We start from the raw sequence: 18,416 nt of genomic DNA, 5'->3' as shown, positions 1-18,416 counted from the left end.
CGCATGGGGCTCTCTGCTCAGCAGGGAGCCTGCTTCCTCCTCTCTCTGCCTGCCTCTCTGCCTGCCTCTCTGTCAAATAAATAAATAAAATCTTTAAAAAATAATAATAAAAATAAATTTTAAAAAAAATTAAATATGAAATCCAAAATCTCTTTCCTAGAATTTAAGACCCTCCCTTATCTAGGCATCTTCCCTTACTATCTTACACTCTGATAGGGACAGTTTCCTCACTGTTCCCCAACCACTCAATCATAATTTATACCTTTTTGCCCATGCTGTTCTAACTTCATCCCCCTCCTCAACAAGGAATGCTGACACTTTTCCTTTCCATCAACTTTCTACTTAACCATGAAAGTCCAATTCATTGTATTTCTTCCCTAAATCTTTTGCAGTTTACAGAAGGAAATCAGAATACTGAAGTGAGCCCTTATTCACTGCAGAAGGCAGAAGCCAGATGTGGTCATTGGGCAATTAAAATGTCTAGTCCAAACTAAAATATAAATAATGTAAATGTTTAAATGCATACCAAAGTTCAGACTTGGCAACAGAAAAAATGTAAAATACAAAGATGTTTTATACTGATTACATGTTGAAATGCTAGAATTTTGGAAATATTAAAACTAATTTCACCGGGCTTTTTTTTTTACTTTTTTTACAGTGTGACTACTAAATAATTTAAAATCGTGTATGTGAATACCATTGTATTTCTACTGGACAGCACTGCTCTCTAGTGTGAATAAATGATCCTATTGCCAGGAGATAAGATGACTTAAGAACCCCTTGAGTCACAATGCCTGTTTTTAAATCTTTCCTACGTGGAAGACTGTGGACAAGTTAACATCTCTATGCCTCAATGTTCCCAAATTTAATATGGTGATAAGTTAGCTACCTCACAGGATTCAATGAGAACTAAAAGAGAAAAGCTAAATACAGCAGGTATCAAGTATTAGCATTATTATTCTTTATTAACAAAGCAGGAAAGGGCATACACATCAAAGTCAAACAGATTCTCACATTTTTTTTAAAGACTTTAAGAATATAGGGCACTTTGTTGTTCTTGTTGATTTAGTGCAACACTGGAGGAGCTGAGACTGATGGCTAAGGTACAAGCTGAAGAAATCCAAGGGTTCCCAAACTTTTTTTGGACAGCTCCTGCTCTCCTTTAAATAATAAAGTGAACTTACGGAGCTATTCTCCCAAAAAATACACACCTGTGGCATGTAAATACATAAATTTATGGCACAGCATATTTTGTGGAAAAATCATCATAACCAAATAATAATCATAGTCGTTCGCCTGACAGAGCCTTGTTACAGAACCCTTCATTTTATACAGACCTTAACAAAGCACTTCACCTATACTTTATGCTCTGTTCACAAAGGAAGATATATTACTGGTTAAATACTCAGGAGTTTTATTATGCTTATTTCTCCCTAATAAAGAAACTAAAGGTGAAGAAAACAGGTAACTCTTAAATAAAAGACTCGTTTCTCTTGTTGATTAAACTTTTATCTGAAAAACTAAATTTTAGGACTTTCCCATTCCTATAAACCTATTCAACACCAACTATCTAGATTAATCACAACTTGTCCTTACTTTCTCGTCCATCAAGGCTATTACAAGTTATTATTTTCGTAATTTTTTTTCGGAAGAGGTTAAGTATTATACACCTACTAAAATGTTTATATTTTCAAAGAAAATACATAAAATAACTGATGAGAAGCTTAGAATGAGTAAGGCCCCATTACCCGAAGAATGTAATATTCAAGACAACTTTGAAAGTCCAGTTTAACACCCAGAGGAAGATGATTCGTCTTCTTTACTAAGACCTCATCGGTCTAAGAGGCAGCATCTTCCTACCTTCACTCGCCTTGCAACTTCCTAATTCCCTCCCTATGGCCGTTCAAACTGTCTCAACGCCCTTCTCCGGGGCTCATGTTTTTCTTTAGACTAATTACCGAGCAGCCCGGCTTGTCCCGGGAAGAAGGAAAGTGCCCAGAGTAACCGGAGGTTAGGACCGCGCAGTCTTGACAACCTCGCTCATGGCCCCTCCCCCAGCCGCCGCCGGAGACACCGCGGGGCCCCAGCCCCAGACGCCACTCTACCGGCTCCAAGATGTAAACATCGCCCTTTTCTTCCCTGCCCGCTCCCAACTTCCTTCTCCCGGCCCTGTTTGAGGGAGCACAGTGAAAAAGGGAGGAGACCACATACCCTCCGAAGTGAGGCGAGAGAAGGGCTTAAGCAACTCCGCGAAGCTAAGGTGATTGAGACGAGTGAGCCGCTCGGCTTCGTCGCTGCACAGAGCGGCGACACAGGGGACGAAGGAGTCCGGGATTAGCTCCTGCACTGATTGCACACACTGGGCCATCGCGGCGGCGCCCGCCCTCCGGCCCACTCTCAGAGGCTGATCCTGCGGCTGCAGCAGCTACTGCCGCCGCCCGCCGGCCTAACCCGGCCGGGCGGGGCCCCACACTGAAGCCTTGAGACCCACAGAAGGAACAGACGCCGCTCCCTCGGCTCCCGGCCACACAGCACCGACCCCTCCCCAGCACCGCCGCTCCTCAAGGCTCGCCCCGGCGTCCTCGCATTACACCCCGATAGGTGGAGACGCCGACAATCGCCAGTTAATCCTCCTGACGGCAAAACCTTGGTCACTGCCCGACCGGAACCGCCATATTGAGGCCGAACCCTGACCCACCGGCAGTACCCGTCCCGGCAGGCCCCGCGCTCGCCCCTCACGTGACGGTATTAAAGGAGGCGATGGGGGCGGGGGGAAGAGCCGAGGAGAGGGAAGTGAAGAGCGACAGAGGCCGGTAGGAAGGCTGGCGCCGGAAATGGTGCGATGGGTGGGCCTCTACGGGGAGGGGCGAGGCCACCAGCGCGATGGGCGGAGCCAAAGAGGAGATGAGCCATTCTAGGCCTGGTTCTCAGACTGGCGCTTGGCAAAGCCAAGGGAGGTGCCAGGGGCGAGCGTACAGGTCAGCGTTCGAGATCCGTGCTGTCACAGTGGTGGGGGCACTCTCTCGCTTTACGCGCGAGCCGGGTCTGTTTGGAGCCCCAAAGGCTCTCCCTAAAAACAGTAGGCAAATAATGTGGCTGTTCGCTGTGCTTTCCGAGCCCCGGGTAGAACAGCAAGGGACACCTGCTCACGGTTCCCGTGGCGCCGGCCTGAACAGAGCTGGTATCGCTTGAACGCAGCCATGCTTTTAGAAACGGACTACCACGAACGAACGTGGACTCAACCAGTGAGCAGAGCTGTGTGCTCTTGTGGGTGCTGCAGTTAACGCGAGTGTAAGGGGAAGCTCGCGCTGCTGCAGAGAGTGTGCTTGCAAACGTCTGAGTCTCGTCCGCAGCCGCGTCTCCTTTATTTCACTATGCTGGCAGGTTTTCTTCGGAGCCATGGAGGTGTGGGAAGCCAGTAATTCCTTACCTAATGGAGTCCTAAACTGGCTTCAGTTCTTAGCGTTCCTTTTTAGAGATTGATCCTCTACATAAGTAGAAGTGAATGAAAGGGATTCTACTATCGTGTCACGGAATTGCTTGAATTTTCTCTGAGTTGTTTGCCAAAAACATAAAGCAAGGAAAAATACAACGCTCTATCGCAGTTTTATGGTACCTTGATTTAAAGGAGGCTTCCCCAACACGAGTATCTCAAATTGTCGGATCGTTTGGCGCCTTGAGGTTTTTACCGTAGTGAGAACTTATGACAGGCAAGAGGTATCCTTCCTCCCGTAAATTGAGATGGGAGGTAGGAAAGGACAAAAGGACGTAATGACTTGTCAGCTTAGCCACAGATCAATTTAGAAAAGATAACGTGCAAGTTGAGGATTTGGAAATTCATTTTAAAATTATTTGTGTCTGAGCGCCTCTTGGAAATTCTTCTTGTATCCCCAGGAGTGCACGTTTCCTTTTGAATACCTCAGATCTCAATTCCTTATGTGAGAATCCGTACAAGTGAGTATGACTCAAGTTACATATTTTTCTGGTTAAGAGGGCGCCTCAGTGCATGCATACTACTTGATTTAGCACTTAGCTCAAAGTAAGAGTTAAAAAGGCAACATACTTTTTACACTAAAGTTAAAACTCATTGTATTAGCCTCCCTGAGAGGGACTTTCAAGAGTAATTTAGCCCAAATGAACTTTTTTGAGATAGTCACATTCAATAAAATTCATCCCTTTAAAGTGTACATTTCAGTGGCTTCTAGTATTTTTGAAGTGGAACAACCATTGCTTCTATCTAATTCCAGGACATTGTCATCACCCTAAAAAGAAGGTTGGTACACATTAGCAGTCACTCTATACTCCTCACCCTTCCACCCCTGAAACTCACTAATCTACTTTCTGTCTTTATAGATTTACTTATCCTGAACATTACATATAAATGGAATCATACAATATGTGACTTGTGTCTGGCTTCCTTCACTTAGCATAATGTTTTGAAGGTTTGTCCATGTTGTAGCATGTATTACTATTTCTTTCCTTTTTATGGCTGACCCTAAATGGATTTTTGTCTTATGCATTGACTTTACAGTCTTAACACCACATTCACACATAGTGTTTCCAGTGAGTAACTCACTGTAAAAATCTATTACTTCCCTAGTCTCTCCTGGTCTTCTAAGGTGTTCATCTTCTAAGATGTCCTCATCTAAAAGTTAATGCTGAGTCACTGCCACATCTGCTTTCCAGGCTGCAGGAATGGAAAAAAGAGAATGGAAAATCACATGGTTAATGGTTTAGGATCAAATTGTATTAATGGAATTCAATAATTTCACTCACATCCCACTGGCCTCAGTGAGTCTCATGATCACACATATCTCCAACAGAGACTGCAAAACATAGGCTTCTCTTACTAAACGAAGAGGAGAGGGAATATTATTTAAAAAGTCAAAGGTGTCCACCACACTTTATTAGGAATGAGGTATCCTGCAGAATGTATTTGTATGGGGTCCAAGATACCACACATCTCTCATTTCTATGATTCCTCTGGACACTGTCCCTTTTTCATCACTCGTCCTCTGGACTATTCACTGTGTCCAGGAAAAGTGAGATGCTATGGTTGTCCAGGCTTTGGCTATTTGCCCTGCCTCAAAGTCAAGAGGATAGGGTCTATCACTAAAAGAGAGGCAACTTGTTGGACAAAAGAGTTAACAATAACACAAACAACTAAGGACCTCTTTTTCAATATTAAATATGAGAACCAGCTTCCTTCTCTCCCCAAAATAAAAGAATGCCATAAAATTTATGCTAAGCCAGTGGGCTTATATTTATATCTATACTGTGTTAGCAAACATTCATCGATTGTTTTATTTTGTATGTATGGTATTGCCGGTTTCTGATGGCTGGTGAAGTCAAGTTTAAAGAACACAGACACTGAAGTCAGAGAGGGGGTCCGAAAATAGTGCTACAACTTGTGGATAGAAATAGTATCACCATTATTGGTCACTATCTACCAAGCATAATTTTTTATATTCTCTGCTGCTTCTGCTTCTCACATAAACCCTGAGAAGTGCATGCACTGCCAATTCTCAGATGTAAAAACTGAAGCACAGAACAGTTAATTAATTTCCCCAAAGATAATCAGCACTGGAGCCAGGAAGAGAACCAGCACAGTTTAACCCTAGAGACGTGATCACTAGGATAAATTGTTTTTCCATGTTTTCTTCCTTTGAAAGCACCTCCAGAAATTTAGCAAGAAATCTGTGGCTTTTGACAAATCCCTTATCTTTTCTGAGCCTCACATTCTTTACCTGTAAGCTTAGAAAGTTGGGGCTAGAAGATTTCTTGTATTCATTTCAATGTGAAGATCTGAGAATCTATTCTTTCCATTATTATTAAATTTCATTGTGTCAACGGTAGATGGCGCTATTGAGTATTGGCTTCAAAACCTGGTTAAAAAACCACTCTAATTACTGAGTGCATAGTTATCACTTAGGTAATACCTACCTGTACATCAGAGCATTGGAGGTCAGGGGATACCCAGCATATTTATACGTTAAAAGTTTTTAAGCTCAAAGATTTTACATTATGTTTCTTTAAAACTCGAGGAAGGGGGTGCCTGGGTGGTTCAGGGGGTTAAAGCCTTTGCCTTCCACTCAGGTCATGATCCCAGAATCTCAGCAGGGAGCTGGCTTCCTCCTCTCTCTCTGCTTGCCTCTCTGCCTACTTGTGATCTCTGTCTGTCCAATAAATAAATAAAATCTTTAAAAAAAATTTTTTTAAACTCTAGGAGGAAAAAATGACTTAAATATATAATCCATATCTTGGCCCCCCTTTTTAATTTTATTTACTGCGCTGGAATGTTTTAAAATTATTTATTAATGTTCTAAAATTAACACGACATCCATTTCCTGATTATTTTAAGAGCGAATCATAGCTACAATTTTGTACTCCAAAGCCCATAATTCTATTTTTTTCATTTATTTATTTTTATTAACATGTATTATTTGTTTCAGGGGCACAGGTCTATGATTCATCAGTCTTACACAATTCACAGCACTCACCATCGCACATGCCCTACCCAGTATCCATCAGCCCCCCCACCCCATTCCTCCCACCCACCTCCACTCCAGCAACCCTCAGTTTGTTTCCTGAGATTAAGAGTCTCTCATGGTTTGTCTCCCTCTCTGGTTTCATCCCATTTGATTTTTTCCTCTCTTCCTCCATGATCCTCCCTGCCTGGTTTCTCAAATTCCACATATCAGCGAGATCATATGATAATTGTCTTTCTCTGATTGACTTATTTTGCTTAGCATAATACCCTCTAGTTCCATCCACATCATTGCAAAAGGCAGGAATTCAATTTTTGATGGCTGCATAATATTCCATTATATATATACACCAGTCTTCTTTATCCATTCATCTGTCAATGGACATCTAGTCTCTTTCCACAGTTTGGCTATTGTGGACATCACTGCTATTAAACATTGGGGTACACATGCCCCTTCAGATCATGACATTTGTATCTTTGGGGTAAATACCCAGTAGTGCAATTGCTGGGTAGTACAGTAGCTGTATTTTCAACTTTTTGAGGAGCCTCCATACTGTTCTCCAGAGTGGCTGCACTGGCTTGCATTCCCACCGACAGTGTAAGAGAGTTCCCCTTCCTCCACATCCTCACCAACATCTGTCATTTGCTGACTTGTTAATTATTATCCATTCTGACTGGTATGAAGTGGTATCTCATTGAGATTTTGATTTGTATTTCCATGATGCCGAGTGATGTTGAGCACTTTTTCATGTGTCTGTTGGCCATTTGGATGTCTTCTTTGCAGAAAAGTCTGTTCATGTCTTCTGACCATTTCTTGTTTGGATTATTTGTTCTTTGGGTGTTGAGTTTGATAAATTCTTTATAGATTTTGAGTACTAGCCCTTTATCTGATATGTCATGTGCAAATATCTTCTCCCATTCTGTCCGTTTGTCTTTTGTTGATTGTTTCCTTTGCTGTGCAAAAGCTTTTTATCTTAATGAAGTCCCAATAGCTCAATTTTGCCCTTATTCCCCTTGCCTTTGGTGATGTTTCTAGGAAGAAGTTGCTGTGGATTGATGAGGTTGCTGCCTGTGATCTCCTAAAAGATTTTGATGGATTCCTGTGTCACATTTAGGTCTTTCATCCACTTTGAGTCTGTTTTTGTGTGTGGTATAAGGAAACGGTCCAGTTTCATTCTTCTGCATGTGGCTGTCCAATTTCCCCAACACCATTTGTTGAAGAGACTGTCTTTTTTTCCATTGTCGAAGATTAGTTGATTATGGAGTTGAGGGTCCACCTCTGGGCTCTCTTTTCTGTTCCATTGGTCTATGTGTCTGTCTTTGTGCCAGTACCATCCTGTCTTGACGATTACACCTTTGTAAGACAGCTTGAAATTTGGAATTTTGATGCCACCAGCTTTGCTTCTCTTTTCAACATTCCTCTGGCTATTCCGGGTCTTTTCTAATAACATATAAATTTTAGGATTATTTATTCCATTTCTGTTGATGGTATTTTGATAGGGATTGCATTAAATGTGTAGATCGCTCTGGGTAGCCTAGACATTTTCACAATATTTGTTCTTCCAATCCCTGAGCATGGAATGTTTTTCCATTTCTTTGTGTCTTCCTCAGTTTCTTTCATGAGTATTCTATAGTTTTCTGAATACAGATTCTTTGTCTTTTTGGTTAGATTTATTCCTAGGTATCTTATGGTTTGGGGTGCAATTGTAAATGGAATTGACTCCTTTATTTCTCTTTCTTCTGTCTTGTTGATGTCTAGAAATGCCACTGACTTCTGTGCATTAGTTTTATATCCTGCCACTTTACTGAATTCCTGTATTAGTTTTAGCAGTTTTGGGGTGGAGTCTTTTGGGTTTTTCACATAAAGTAATCATCATCTGCAAAGAGTGAGAGTTTGACTTCTTTGCTGAATCAGATGCCCCTAATTCTATTTTATACTTATTATAGGTATTTAAGCTCCATATAAGTCTTCTTTAATTAAATCTGTAGGTAAAAATATTTTTTTTAAGATTTTGTTTATTTATTTGACAGAGAGAGAGATCACAAGTAGGCAGAGAAACAGGCAGAGAGTGGGGGAAGCAGGCTCCTGGCTGAGCAGAGAGCCCGATGCGGGGCTCGATCCCAGGACCCCAGGATCATGACCTGAGCTGAAGGCAGAGGCTTTAATCCACTGAGCCACCCAGGTGCCCCAGCAAAAATCTTTTATAAGTATTTTTCTCCCTTATGCTTCTAAAATAAGAGATAATATTAATGCTTGCTTTTTTTTACTATTTGCTTTTAAATTATGTATTTTTACTTCCCAAAACTGAGTAAAAATGTAGCAATAATCCATATTATACTCAATGATGAAATATAAGAATCATTTACTTTAAAATCACGATAAAACAAAGATATCCATTATCACTGTTTCTATTCAGTACTTTTCTAGCTTTCTATAAGAGCAGCTAAAGAAGAAAAAAATAAGCAAAACTTATAGGATTTCAAAAGGAAGAAACAAGGGACACCTGGGTAGTGCAATCAGTAAAGCTTCCGACTCTTGGTTTTGCCTCAGGTCATGATCTCAGGGTCATAATATCGAGCCCCATGTCAGTCTCCAGGCTCAGTGAGTTGTCTGCTAAAGTTTCTCTCCCTCTCCCTCTGCCCTTCCCTGTGCTAGCTCTCTCTCTAAAATAAATAAATAAACCCTAAAACATAACAAAACTAAAAAAGAAAAGAAAGAAACCAAATTGTACTCATTTTAGGGGTGCTTGAGTGGCTTAAACGGTTAAGTGTCTCAGTTTGGCTCAGGTCATGACCCAGAGTCCTGGGATCAAGCCCTGCAACAGCTCCCTGCTCCGTGGGAAGTCTGCTTCTCCCTCTCCCACTGCCCTTCCCCCTGCTTGTGCTCCACCCCCTCGTAAATAAATAAATATTGTATCTTCAAAAAAGTATACTCACTTGGGAATGGTACAGTAAACTAAATATATAGGTACCTTCATCATATATATGTTGCTATTCATCTCTTCATTTGTCTCCCAGAAGTAGAAGGCCCAACTCATATTTTTAGGTCTTAGACTCAAGGCATCATCATTTGACTTGGTTTTGGTCAGCTAGACATAGCTTATAAGAATCCTATCCAAAAGTGTGTTGTATGAGAAAACATGTTTTTGGAGAACTTTAATTTATGCTCTCATTGGTAGTGGTAGAGGCACCATGAAGAAGTCAGTTCTACAAGAATTAATCCATAGGTTCAATGCAATTTCAATCAAAATACCCACAGAGATTTTATGGAATTTGACAAACTAATCCTAAAATCCATATTTAAGACCAAAGGTCTAAGAATAGTTAGATAATTTTGAAGGCAAATACCAAGGGATTTATTCTACCAGGAAGCCAGACACACTAAGGTTATAACATAGTTATTAAAAGACAGATGTAGATGAGTAGATCAATGGAATAGACTAGAGATATGCAGAATAGACCAACCTGAAACATGAACAAGGCAATGCAGAAAGGATGAATTATTCAATAAATGGTGCTTTAATAATTGGTTATCTCTTTGAAACAAAAACCCAATTCATTAAAAAAAATCAGATCAGGTAGAATAAAGATGCAAATAATAATAGCAAACACTTACTTGATGCTTCTTACATACCTGCTATAGTTTTAAGCATTTTACATATACCAACTTTTATTCCTCCTAACAGCCCTATGTAGTAGGTACTGTTAATATCATCTCATTTCATAAATGAGGAAACTGAAGGAAAAGAGGTTAGTTAAATTGTCTCAGAGCCCTAAGTAGAAGAGCTGTGGTTTGAACTTAGGTAATCTGCCTCTTCAATCTGTTTTAATATGGTATACACTGATACACTATACTGCCTTCCTTTCACACATCTTTTTTTTTTTTTAAGATTTTATTTGTTTAATTAGAAGAGAGCAGAGGGAAAGGCAATAGGAAAGGGAGAGAGAGAATCTCAAGCAAACTCCGTGCCAAGCATGAAGCCCCATGCAGGACTCTGTCTCACAACCCCAAGATCATAACCTGAGCCAAAATCAAGAGTTGGATGCTTGGGGCACATGGGTGGCTCAAGTCATTAAGTGTCTGCCATCAGCTCAGGTCCGGAGCCCTACATCAGTCTCCCTGCTCAACGGGAAGCCTGCTTCCCCCTGCTTGGGTTCCCTCTCTCGTTGTGTTTCTCTGTGTCAAATAAATAAATAAAATCTTTAAAAAAAAAAAAAGAGTTGGATGCTTAACTGACTGAGTCACCCAGATGCCCCTAGTAGGGACAGATTTCTTAAACAAGATTCCAAAGTGCTTATCCTAACAGAAAAGATTGATAATGAATTTAGATCTTTTTTTCATCAAAAGACCACAAAGATAGCAAAAATACAAGCTACAAATCTGAAAGATACATATCTACACTAAAGAACTATGATTAATAAGAAAAAAAAGGAAACAATGCAATGAAAAAATAGACAAGTGACAGTCATTTCACAAAAGAGGAAACTTGAACTGTCAATAAACATTTAAATATTCTCAAGGTTAAAAAAAAATGGGCAAAGGGGTGCCTGGGTGGCTCAGTTGGTTAAGCAACTGCCTTTAGCTCAGGTCATGATCCTGGAGTTCCAGAATCGAGTCCGGCATTGGTCTCCCTGCTCAGGGGAGAGTCAGCTTCTCCCTCTGTCCTTCCACCATCTCATGCTCTCTCTAACGCTCTCTTTCTCTCTCTCTCTTTTAAGTAAATAAATAAAATCTCTTAAAAAAGGGGGGGGCAAAGGATATGAATAGAGTTCTCCAAAGAAAGATAATAGTCAATAAGCAAATGAAAGGATGTCCAACATCATTAATCATCAGCAAAATGAAAATCAAAGCCATACTAAAATGCCACCTCACACCCACCAGGATGGCTATCTCAAAGAACAAATAATAACAAGTGAGACAGGGATGTGGAGAAATTTGAGACTTCCTATACTGCTAGTGGGAAGGTTAAAGCAGTGCCGTGGTCTGGAAAACAGCTCCTCAAACATAGAGTTTCTCAGCTACTAAACATAGAGCTACCATATGATGCAGCACTTTTCCATCTAGGAGAAATGAAAATGTATGTCCACATAAAAATTTATATATGAACATTCATAATGGTATTATTTGCAATAGCCAAAAAATGGAAACAGTTCCAATGTTCACCAACTGATGATTAAGTATATACCATGCAACAGAATATTATTATTATTATTACTGATACATGCTACAACATGGATGAACCTTAAAAACATGCTACACGGAAGAAGCCAGTCATAAAGGACCACATATGATTCCACTTATATGAAATATCCAGAATAGATACATCTATAAAGATAAAAAATAGGTTAGGGCTGGGGGGGCAGAAGTGGCGGGGGGGAGTGGAAGAGTTGGAAGGTTATGGCTATGGACTGCCAGGCTTCTTTTGGGGGGTGATAAAAATATTCTAAAATAATTGTGATTACGATGCATAACTCTGTGAAGGTGCTAAAAATCCACTGTATTGTATGATTTAAGTGAATGAATTGTATGTTATATGAATTAGAACTCAACACTTGTTACTTAAAGAACGTGCAATTGCAATAATTTGCAGTTAAAAGATTAGAGATGAGAAAAACCATTACAACTTGTGTTGTAAAGTTTGGTAACAACAAAACCGTAAATGGAAAGAAATTCTAGTCATGGTTCTTCCACTGTTTAGTTCTAAGATCTTGGAATACTAGTCACTTAACCTTTATGATCTCAAGAATCATCTCCTGTAGATTAAGGATTGTATGAATGCTAGTAACTCATGATTCTAAACAATGGTTCTTAACTTTTAAGATCACAGCTGATAAACATCAGAGGAATTCTGGTGTAAGTCAGGAACAAAGCACTGTTAATTACTACTAATATTTAATATTGTTCTGAAATTTGGGGCAAATGAAATAAAAATAAGTAATATAAATATTGGGAAGGAAAGTCAGGTTGTTATATACTCAGAAAACCCAGACAATTTTACTGAAAAAAAAAAAATCTTGAGAATTAATAAAAGTATTCAACTCCTAAGTTCATAAAATCAATAGAAATGAATAAGAATAACCTAATTAGAATTTAAATTAAAATATATATGTATGTGTGTGTGTGTATATATATATATATATATATATATCACATTCAAATCCACACTCCTGAATTAGGAGGTTATCTCAATTAATGAAAATTTTGTTATTTTTTAAATATTTGGAATTTTTTTTATTTGTTTCTATTATTGATTCATAATTTAATGCCATTGTGGTCAGAACATACTTTGTATGAATGTATAATTTTAAATTATTGAGAGTTGGTTTAAGGCTCAGAATATAGTCTGTTTTGGTAAATGTTCTGTGCATACTTGAAAAAAGTTATGTATTCTGCTCTTGTTGCGAGGATGTTCTCTAAATGTTCATTAGGTAACATTGATTGGTCATGTTCTTCAAGTCTTCTACATCTTTGCCTTGTATTCTTATATCTGTTAAATTTATCTGTTATTTTATTATCTGTTTATTCTTAGGGCTGCTGTAACAAAAGATTGTCACAAACTGAGTGACTTAAAAACAACAGAAATTTATTTGGAGTCTAGAAGTCCAAAATCAAGGTGTCAGCAGGGCCATACTCCCTTAGAAGGCTCTAAAAAAGATTCCTCTTCCTCTTCCCTTTTCTAGCTTATTTTGGATACTGACAATCCTTGGCATTCCTTGGTTTGGGGCAGCTGTAGTCTCTGACTCTGGTATTATTTGGATTGCTTCTCCATGTCTCTGTGTCTTCAAATCTCTCCCTCCTTATAAAGACACCACTCATTGAATTTAGGGCCCGCTGTAATCCAGTATGACCTCATCAACTTGATCACATCTGCCAAGATCCTATTTCAAATAAGGTCACATTTATAAGTATATAAGTATACAGGTTAGGACTTCAACACATCTATTTTGTGGATGCTTTTGAACCCACAACATTGTCCTTATATCTATTCTTATACCCTTACATCCATCCTCATAGAAGAATATGTCCCTCTGTATCTTTAGACTTAAAGTGAATTTTTTTTAAAGATTTTATTTATTTATTTGACAGACAGATCACAAGTATGCAGAGAGGCAGGCAGAGAGAGAGAGGAGGAAGCAGGCTCCCTGCTGAGCAGAGAGCCTGATGCAGGACTCGATCCCAGGACCCTGGAATCATGACCTGAGCCGAACGCAGAGGCTTTAACCCACTGAGTCACCCAGGCGCCCCTAAAGTGAATTTTTTTGGTGTATATCTATTAATAATTGGGAGAGTATATCTATAAATAATTAATAATCAGAGATGGAAATCTCTGACTATAATTGTAGATTGGTCTATTCCTCATTTCAGTTCTACCAGTTTTTGCTTTATGTAATCTGAAGCTCTCTATTTGGTACATTAACATGTAGTATTGTAAGTCCTCTTGATAAACAGGCTTCTTTAGTTAAGAATGAACACTTGTCATTGCTCCTATCCAGCATAGTACTGAAGGTCTTAGTATAATAAGGCAAGAAAGAAATATATGGTGTTTGGATCACAAAGAAAAGTAAAATAAGTCATTATTTGGCAGATGATATTATTTAGAGAGAAATTTATATTATTATCATAGAAAAATTATTTACAACAGAAAAAGAGTTCTACAGGTTTGCTAGAACAAAGATCAAAAAATCTATTGTGCTTGGGACGCCTGGGTGGCTCAGCTGGTTAAGCGGCTGCCTTCGGCTCAGGTCATGATCCCAGGGTGCTGGGATCGAGTCCCACATCGGGCTCCTTGCTCAGCGGCGAGCTTGCTTCTCCCTCTGCCTCTGCCTGCCACTCTGTCTGCCTGTGCTTACTCTCTCTGACAAATAAATAAATAAAATCTTTAAAAAAAAAAATCTATTGTGCTTTCACATATCAGCAACAGATACCTAGAAAATAGACATTTGAAAAGTTACATTTTTCTTAAAGATTTTATTTATTTATTTGACAGAGAGAGAGATCACAAGTAGGCAGAGAGAGGGGGAAGCAGGCTCTCCGCTGATCAGAGAGCCCGATGTGGGGCTCAATCCCCGGACTCTGGTATCATGACCTGAGCCAAAGGCAGAGGCTTAACCACTGAGCCACCCAGGCACCCTAAGATACATTTTTCAATAGCAATTAAATATTTGACCTCATTGAAATATATATAGTATATATTTGTATATATGACATACACATAATTTTTAACATGGAAGGTTTTTTTTTTTAATGGTTTTATTTATTTATTTGACAGACGGCACAAGTAGGCAGAGAGGCACGCAGAGAGAAAGGGGGAAGCAGGCTCCCTGAAGAGCAGAGAGCCCGATGTGGGGCTGGATCCCAGGACCCTGGGATCATGACCTGAGCCGAAGGCAAAGGCTTTAACCCACTGAGCCACCCAGGCGCCCCCATGGAAGTATTTTTTTGAAAAAACTACAAAACTTTATTGAAAACTATTTTTTTGAAAAGCTAAATAATTTTAAAAGAATACTTAAGTAAATAGATATACTTTGTTTATGGACTGTGAAGATGACAGTTCTTCCCAAATTAATCTGTAAATTCAATTCTAAATTTAAGAATATGAGGAATCGCAAAAGAAGAAATCAGTAAATTTTACTACTTCAAAATTTAAAACTCTTATTTAGCAAAAAATATAATATTCAGAAAATAACATGACAGGAAGAAATATTTATCATAAATATAACAAAAAGCAAATATGTTTCGGGGTGCCTGGGTGGTGTAGTCAGTTCAACGTCGGACTTTTGGCTTAGGTCATGATTGCATTAGTTGTGGAATCGAGCCCCACGTCAGGCTCCACCACTGAGTGCAGAGTTGGCTTGGGCTTCTCTCTCCCCTTCTTCCTCTTCCCCTCCCCACGTCTCTCTAAGATAAATAAATCTTAAAAAAAAAAAAAAAGCAAGCATGTTTCTCATATGTAGTTGTAATAAAACCTTTCTATGAGAAACATATTTGCTTTTGTTATATTTATGATAAATCTTGCCTCCTATCTTTTTGTTCTTATGCATCTCTCAAATCAGTCTCACTTCTTTCCATCCTCAGTTATTGCCTCACTTTCCTGTTTTATTATACCTCACCTCAATTTTTATTTTTTTCTATCCATAACTTTATTTTTTATTTTTTAAATTTTTTATTTATTTTTTAAATTTCTTTTCAGTGTTCCAGAATTCATTGTTTATGCACCACACCCAGTGCTCCATGCAATATGTGCCCTCCACAATACCCACCACCAGGCTCACCCAACCTCCCACCCCTGTCCCCTCCAAAACCCTCAGTTAGTTCCTCAGAGTCCACAGTCTCTCATGGTTCATCTCCCCCTCCAATTTCCCCCAACTCCCTTCTCTCCATCTTCCCATGTCCTCCATGTTATTCGTTATGCTCCACAAATAAGTGAAACCATATGATAATTGACTCTCTCTGCTTGACTTATTTCACTCAGCATAATCTCTTCCAGTCCTGTCCATGTTGATACAAAAGTTGGCTATTCATCCTTTCTGATGGAAGCATAGTACTCCATAGTATATATGACCTCAATTTTTCAAAAGCCCTTAATTGCACTTTCAGCCTCCAGTCTTAACCAGCTTCATTCTCTAGAGTGAACTTTCTAAAATGTGTATCTAAACATGTGATTCACTTCCATAAAAATTTTCAGTGACTCCCCATAATCCAAATCCCTGGCATGACACATTAGGATATATTTTCACCTCACCTTTGTCCTCCTACCAGTCTCTTGCCTCCCAAATGCATTCTGCTCAAATTACACCTTCTCATGAGATAGAATTCTGACTTTAAAGTTTAGCAGTAATGTGTACTTCTACATGTTTCATAGCATACTTTAGTATAGAATCTATCTCATTGTAGTATAATCATTTGTTTTCTTATTTGTTCCCCCATCTAAATTTTTATCTTTTTGAGAGCAAGTACATAGTAGGCACTCATTTCATCACCCATGTAAGATAAATAAGAAACGGATATAAAGAGAGAAATCATGGAAGTTTTACTTGGCGGCTCTGTAAATTAATATCCCACTTTTGAAAAGCAATTTAGTGGCATGTATCAAGAGCTATGGAAGAAGTGTTCATAGTCCTGCACAAATTGGTTTAGAGTAAGGCCAAGAGTCCTTCTATAATCATAGCACGACTACTCAAAGTTTGAACCATATAGGCTGCTCTCCATGGTTCTGAATTATACTTGACCATCAAGACACAAGTTCACTAATATCTCCTGTATAACTTTTCCCCAGATGTGAAGCAGAGTAGGAAAGAGAGGTAATAAGAAAGAAATGTAAAATACAAAAAAAAAAAAAAAGAAAAGAAAGAAATGTAAAATACAGATGAAGAGAGGTTGTTACAAAGGCATAGTCACTTAGAGATTCAGGTAGAAGAAGGAAATTTATTTTGAGATTATTTTCAAATAGTTTCAGCTGCAAAATTCCACTGTAAAGGAATCACTGCAAAGGAACCAATAGAATGAAAAGACAACATATGAGATGGGTGAACATATTTGCGAACCATATATCTAACATGTCTTACAACTCAATAGCAAAGAAACTTAATAACTAATAAAATGGGCTAAGGACTTGAATAGACATTTCTCAAAAGTATATATATATAAATAATCAACAGGCATATGAAAAAATGCTGAATGTTACAAATCATCAGGGAAATCCAAATCAAAATCAGAATGAGATAACACCTCATACCTTTCAGGATGACTATTATCAGAAAAACAAAAGACAAGTGTCAGCAAAGATATGAAGAAGTTAGAACTCTGTACATGGTTGGTGGGAATGCAAAATGATACAGCTACAATTGAAGACGGTATAGAAGTTCCTCAAAAATTTAAAAACAGGGGCGCCTGGGTGGCTCCGTGGGTTAAAGCCTCTGCCTTCAGCTCAGGTCATGACCCCGGGGTCCTGGGATCGAGCCCCACATTGGGCTCTCTGCTCAGCGGGGAATCTGCTTCCCCCTCTCTCTGTCTCTGCCTGCCTCTCTGCCCACTTGTGATCTCTCTGTCAAATAAATAAAATCTTTTTAAAAAAATTAAAAACAATTACAATGTGATCCAACAATCCCAGTTCTTGGAAACTATATAAAAAAAATTAAAATTAGGATCTTGAAAAAATGTTAGCACACTAATGTCCCACATAGCTCTATTCATATTAGCCAAGATATGGAAATAAACTTAATGTCCATTGGCTGATGAATGAATAAAGATAATATGGTATATACGTAGAGTGGAATATAATTCAGCCTTAAAAAGAAGAAAATTCTGGGGGCGCCTGGGTGGCTCAGTGGGTTAAGCCTCTGCCTTCCGCTCGGGTCATGATCTCAGGGTCCTGGGATCGAGCCCCACATCCGGCTCTGCTCAGCGGGGAGCCTGCTTCTCCCTCTCTCTCGACCTGCTGCTCTGTCTACTTGTGATTCTATCTCTCTCTCTGTCAAATAAATAAAATAAAATCTTTTTTAAAAAAAGAAGAAGAGGGGCACCTGGGTGGCTCAGTGGATTAAAGCTGCTGCCTTCGGCTCAGGTCATGATCTCAGGGTCCTGGGATCAAGCCCCGCATCGGGCTCTCTGCTCCGCAGGGAGCCTGCTTCCTCCTCTCTCTCAGCCTGCCTCTCTGCCTGCTTGTGATCTCTGTCTGTCAAATAAATAAATAAAATCTTTAAAAAAAAAAAAAAAAGAAGAAGAAGAAAATTCTGCAACATGCAAAAATATGGATGAATCTTGAGGACATTTTGCTAAATGGAATAAGCCAACCACAGAAAGACAAATACTGCATGATTTCTCTTACATGAGGTATCTAAAAATTCACAGAAGTGAAGAGTGAAGTGGGGGTTGGCAGGGGCTTAAGAAAGAAAGAAATGGGGAGTTACTAATAAATGGGCATAAAGT

General features: G+C 39.2%; 1 protein-coding gene and 1 long non-coding RNA gene across 2 annotated transcripts in view; one reads left to right on the top strand and one right to left on the bottom strand.

Moving 5' to 3' along the window:
• Nucleotides 1–2,705, bottom strand: part of TRAPPC8 (trafficking protein particle complex subunit 8) — a 75,452-nt gene extending 72,747 nt beyond the window's left edge. The window contains exon 1 of the mRNA XM_080821022.1: nt 2,212–2,705. Coding sequence (XP_080677148.1) covers nt 2,212–2,368 — 157 coding nt within the window. The 5' untranslated portion in view covers nt 2,369–2,705. The remainder of the gene's footprint in view (nt 1–2,211) is intronic.
• Nucleotides 2,706–2,775: 70 nt separating this feature from the next.
• LOC308353886 overlaps nt 2,776–18,416 on the top strand; it is a 33,842-nt gene continuing 18,201 nt past the window's right edge. The window contains exons 1-2 of the long non-coding RNA XR_013967823.1: nt 2,776–2,813; nt 3,895–3,954. This is a non-coding gene — a long non-coding RNA (uncharacterized lncRNA). The remainder of the gene's footprint in view (nt 2,814–3,894; nt 3,955–18,416) is intronic.

Source organism: Martes martes (assembly GCF_963455335.1).
Source record: "Martes martes genome assembly, chromosome: 13".
NCBI classification, from domain to species: Eukaryota; Metazoa; Chordata; class Mammalia; order Carnivora; family Mustelidae; genus Martes; species Martes martes.
Note: the sequence above shows the minus strand (reverse complement) of the source record. Positions and strands in the feature narration are given on the sequence as shown.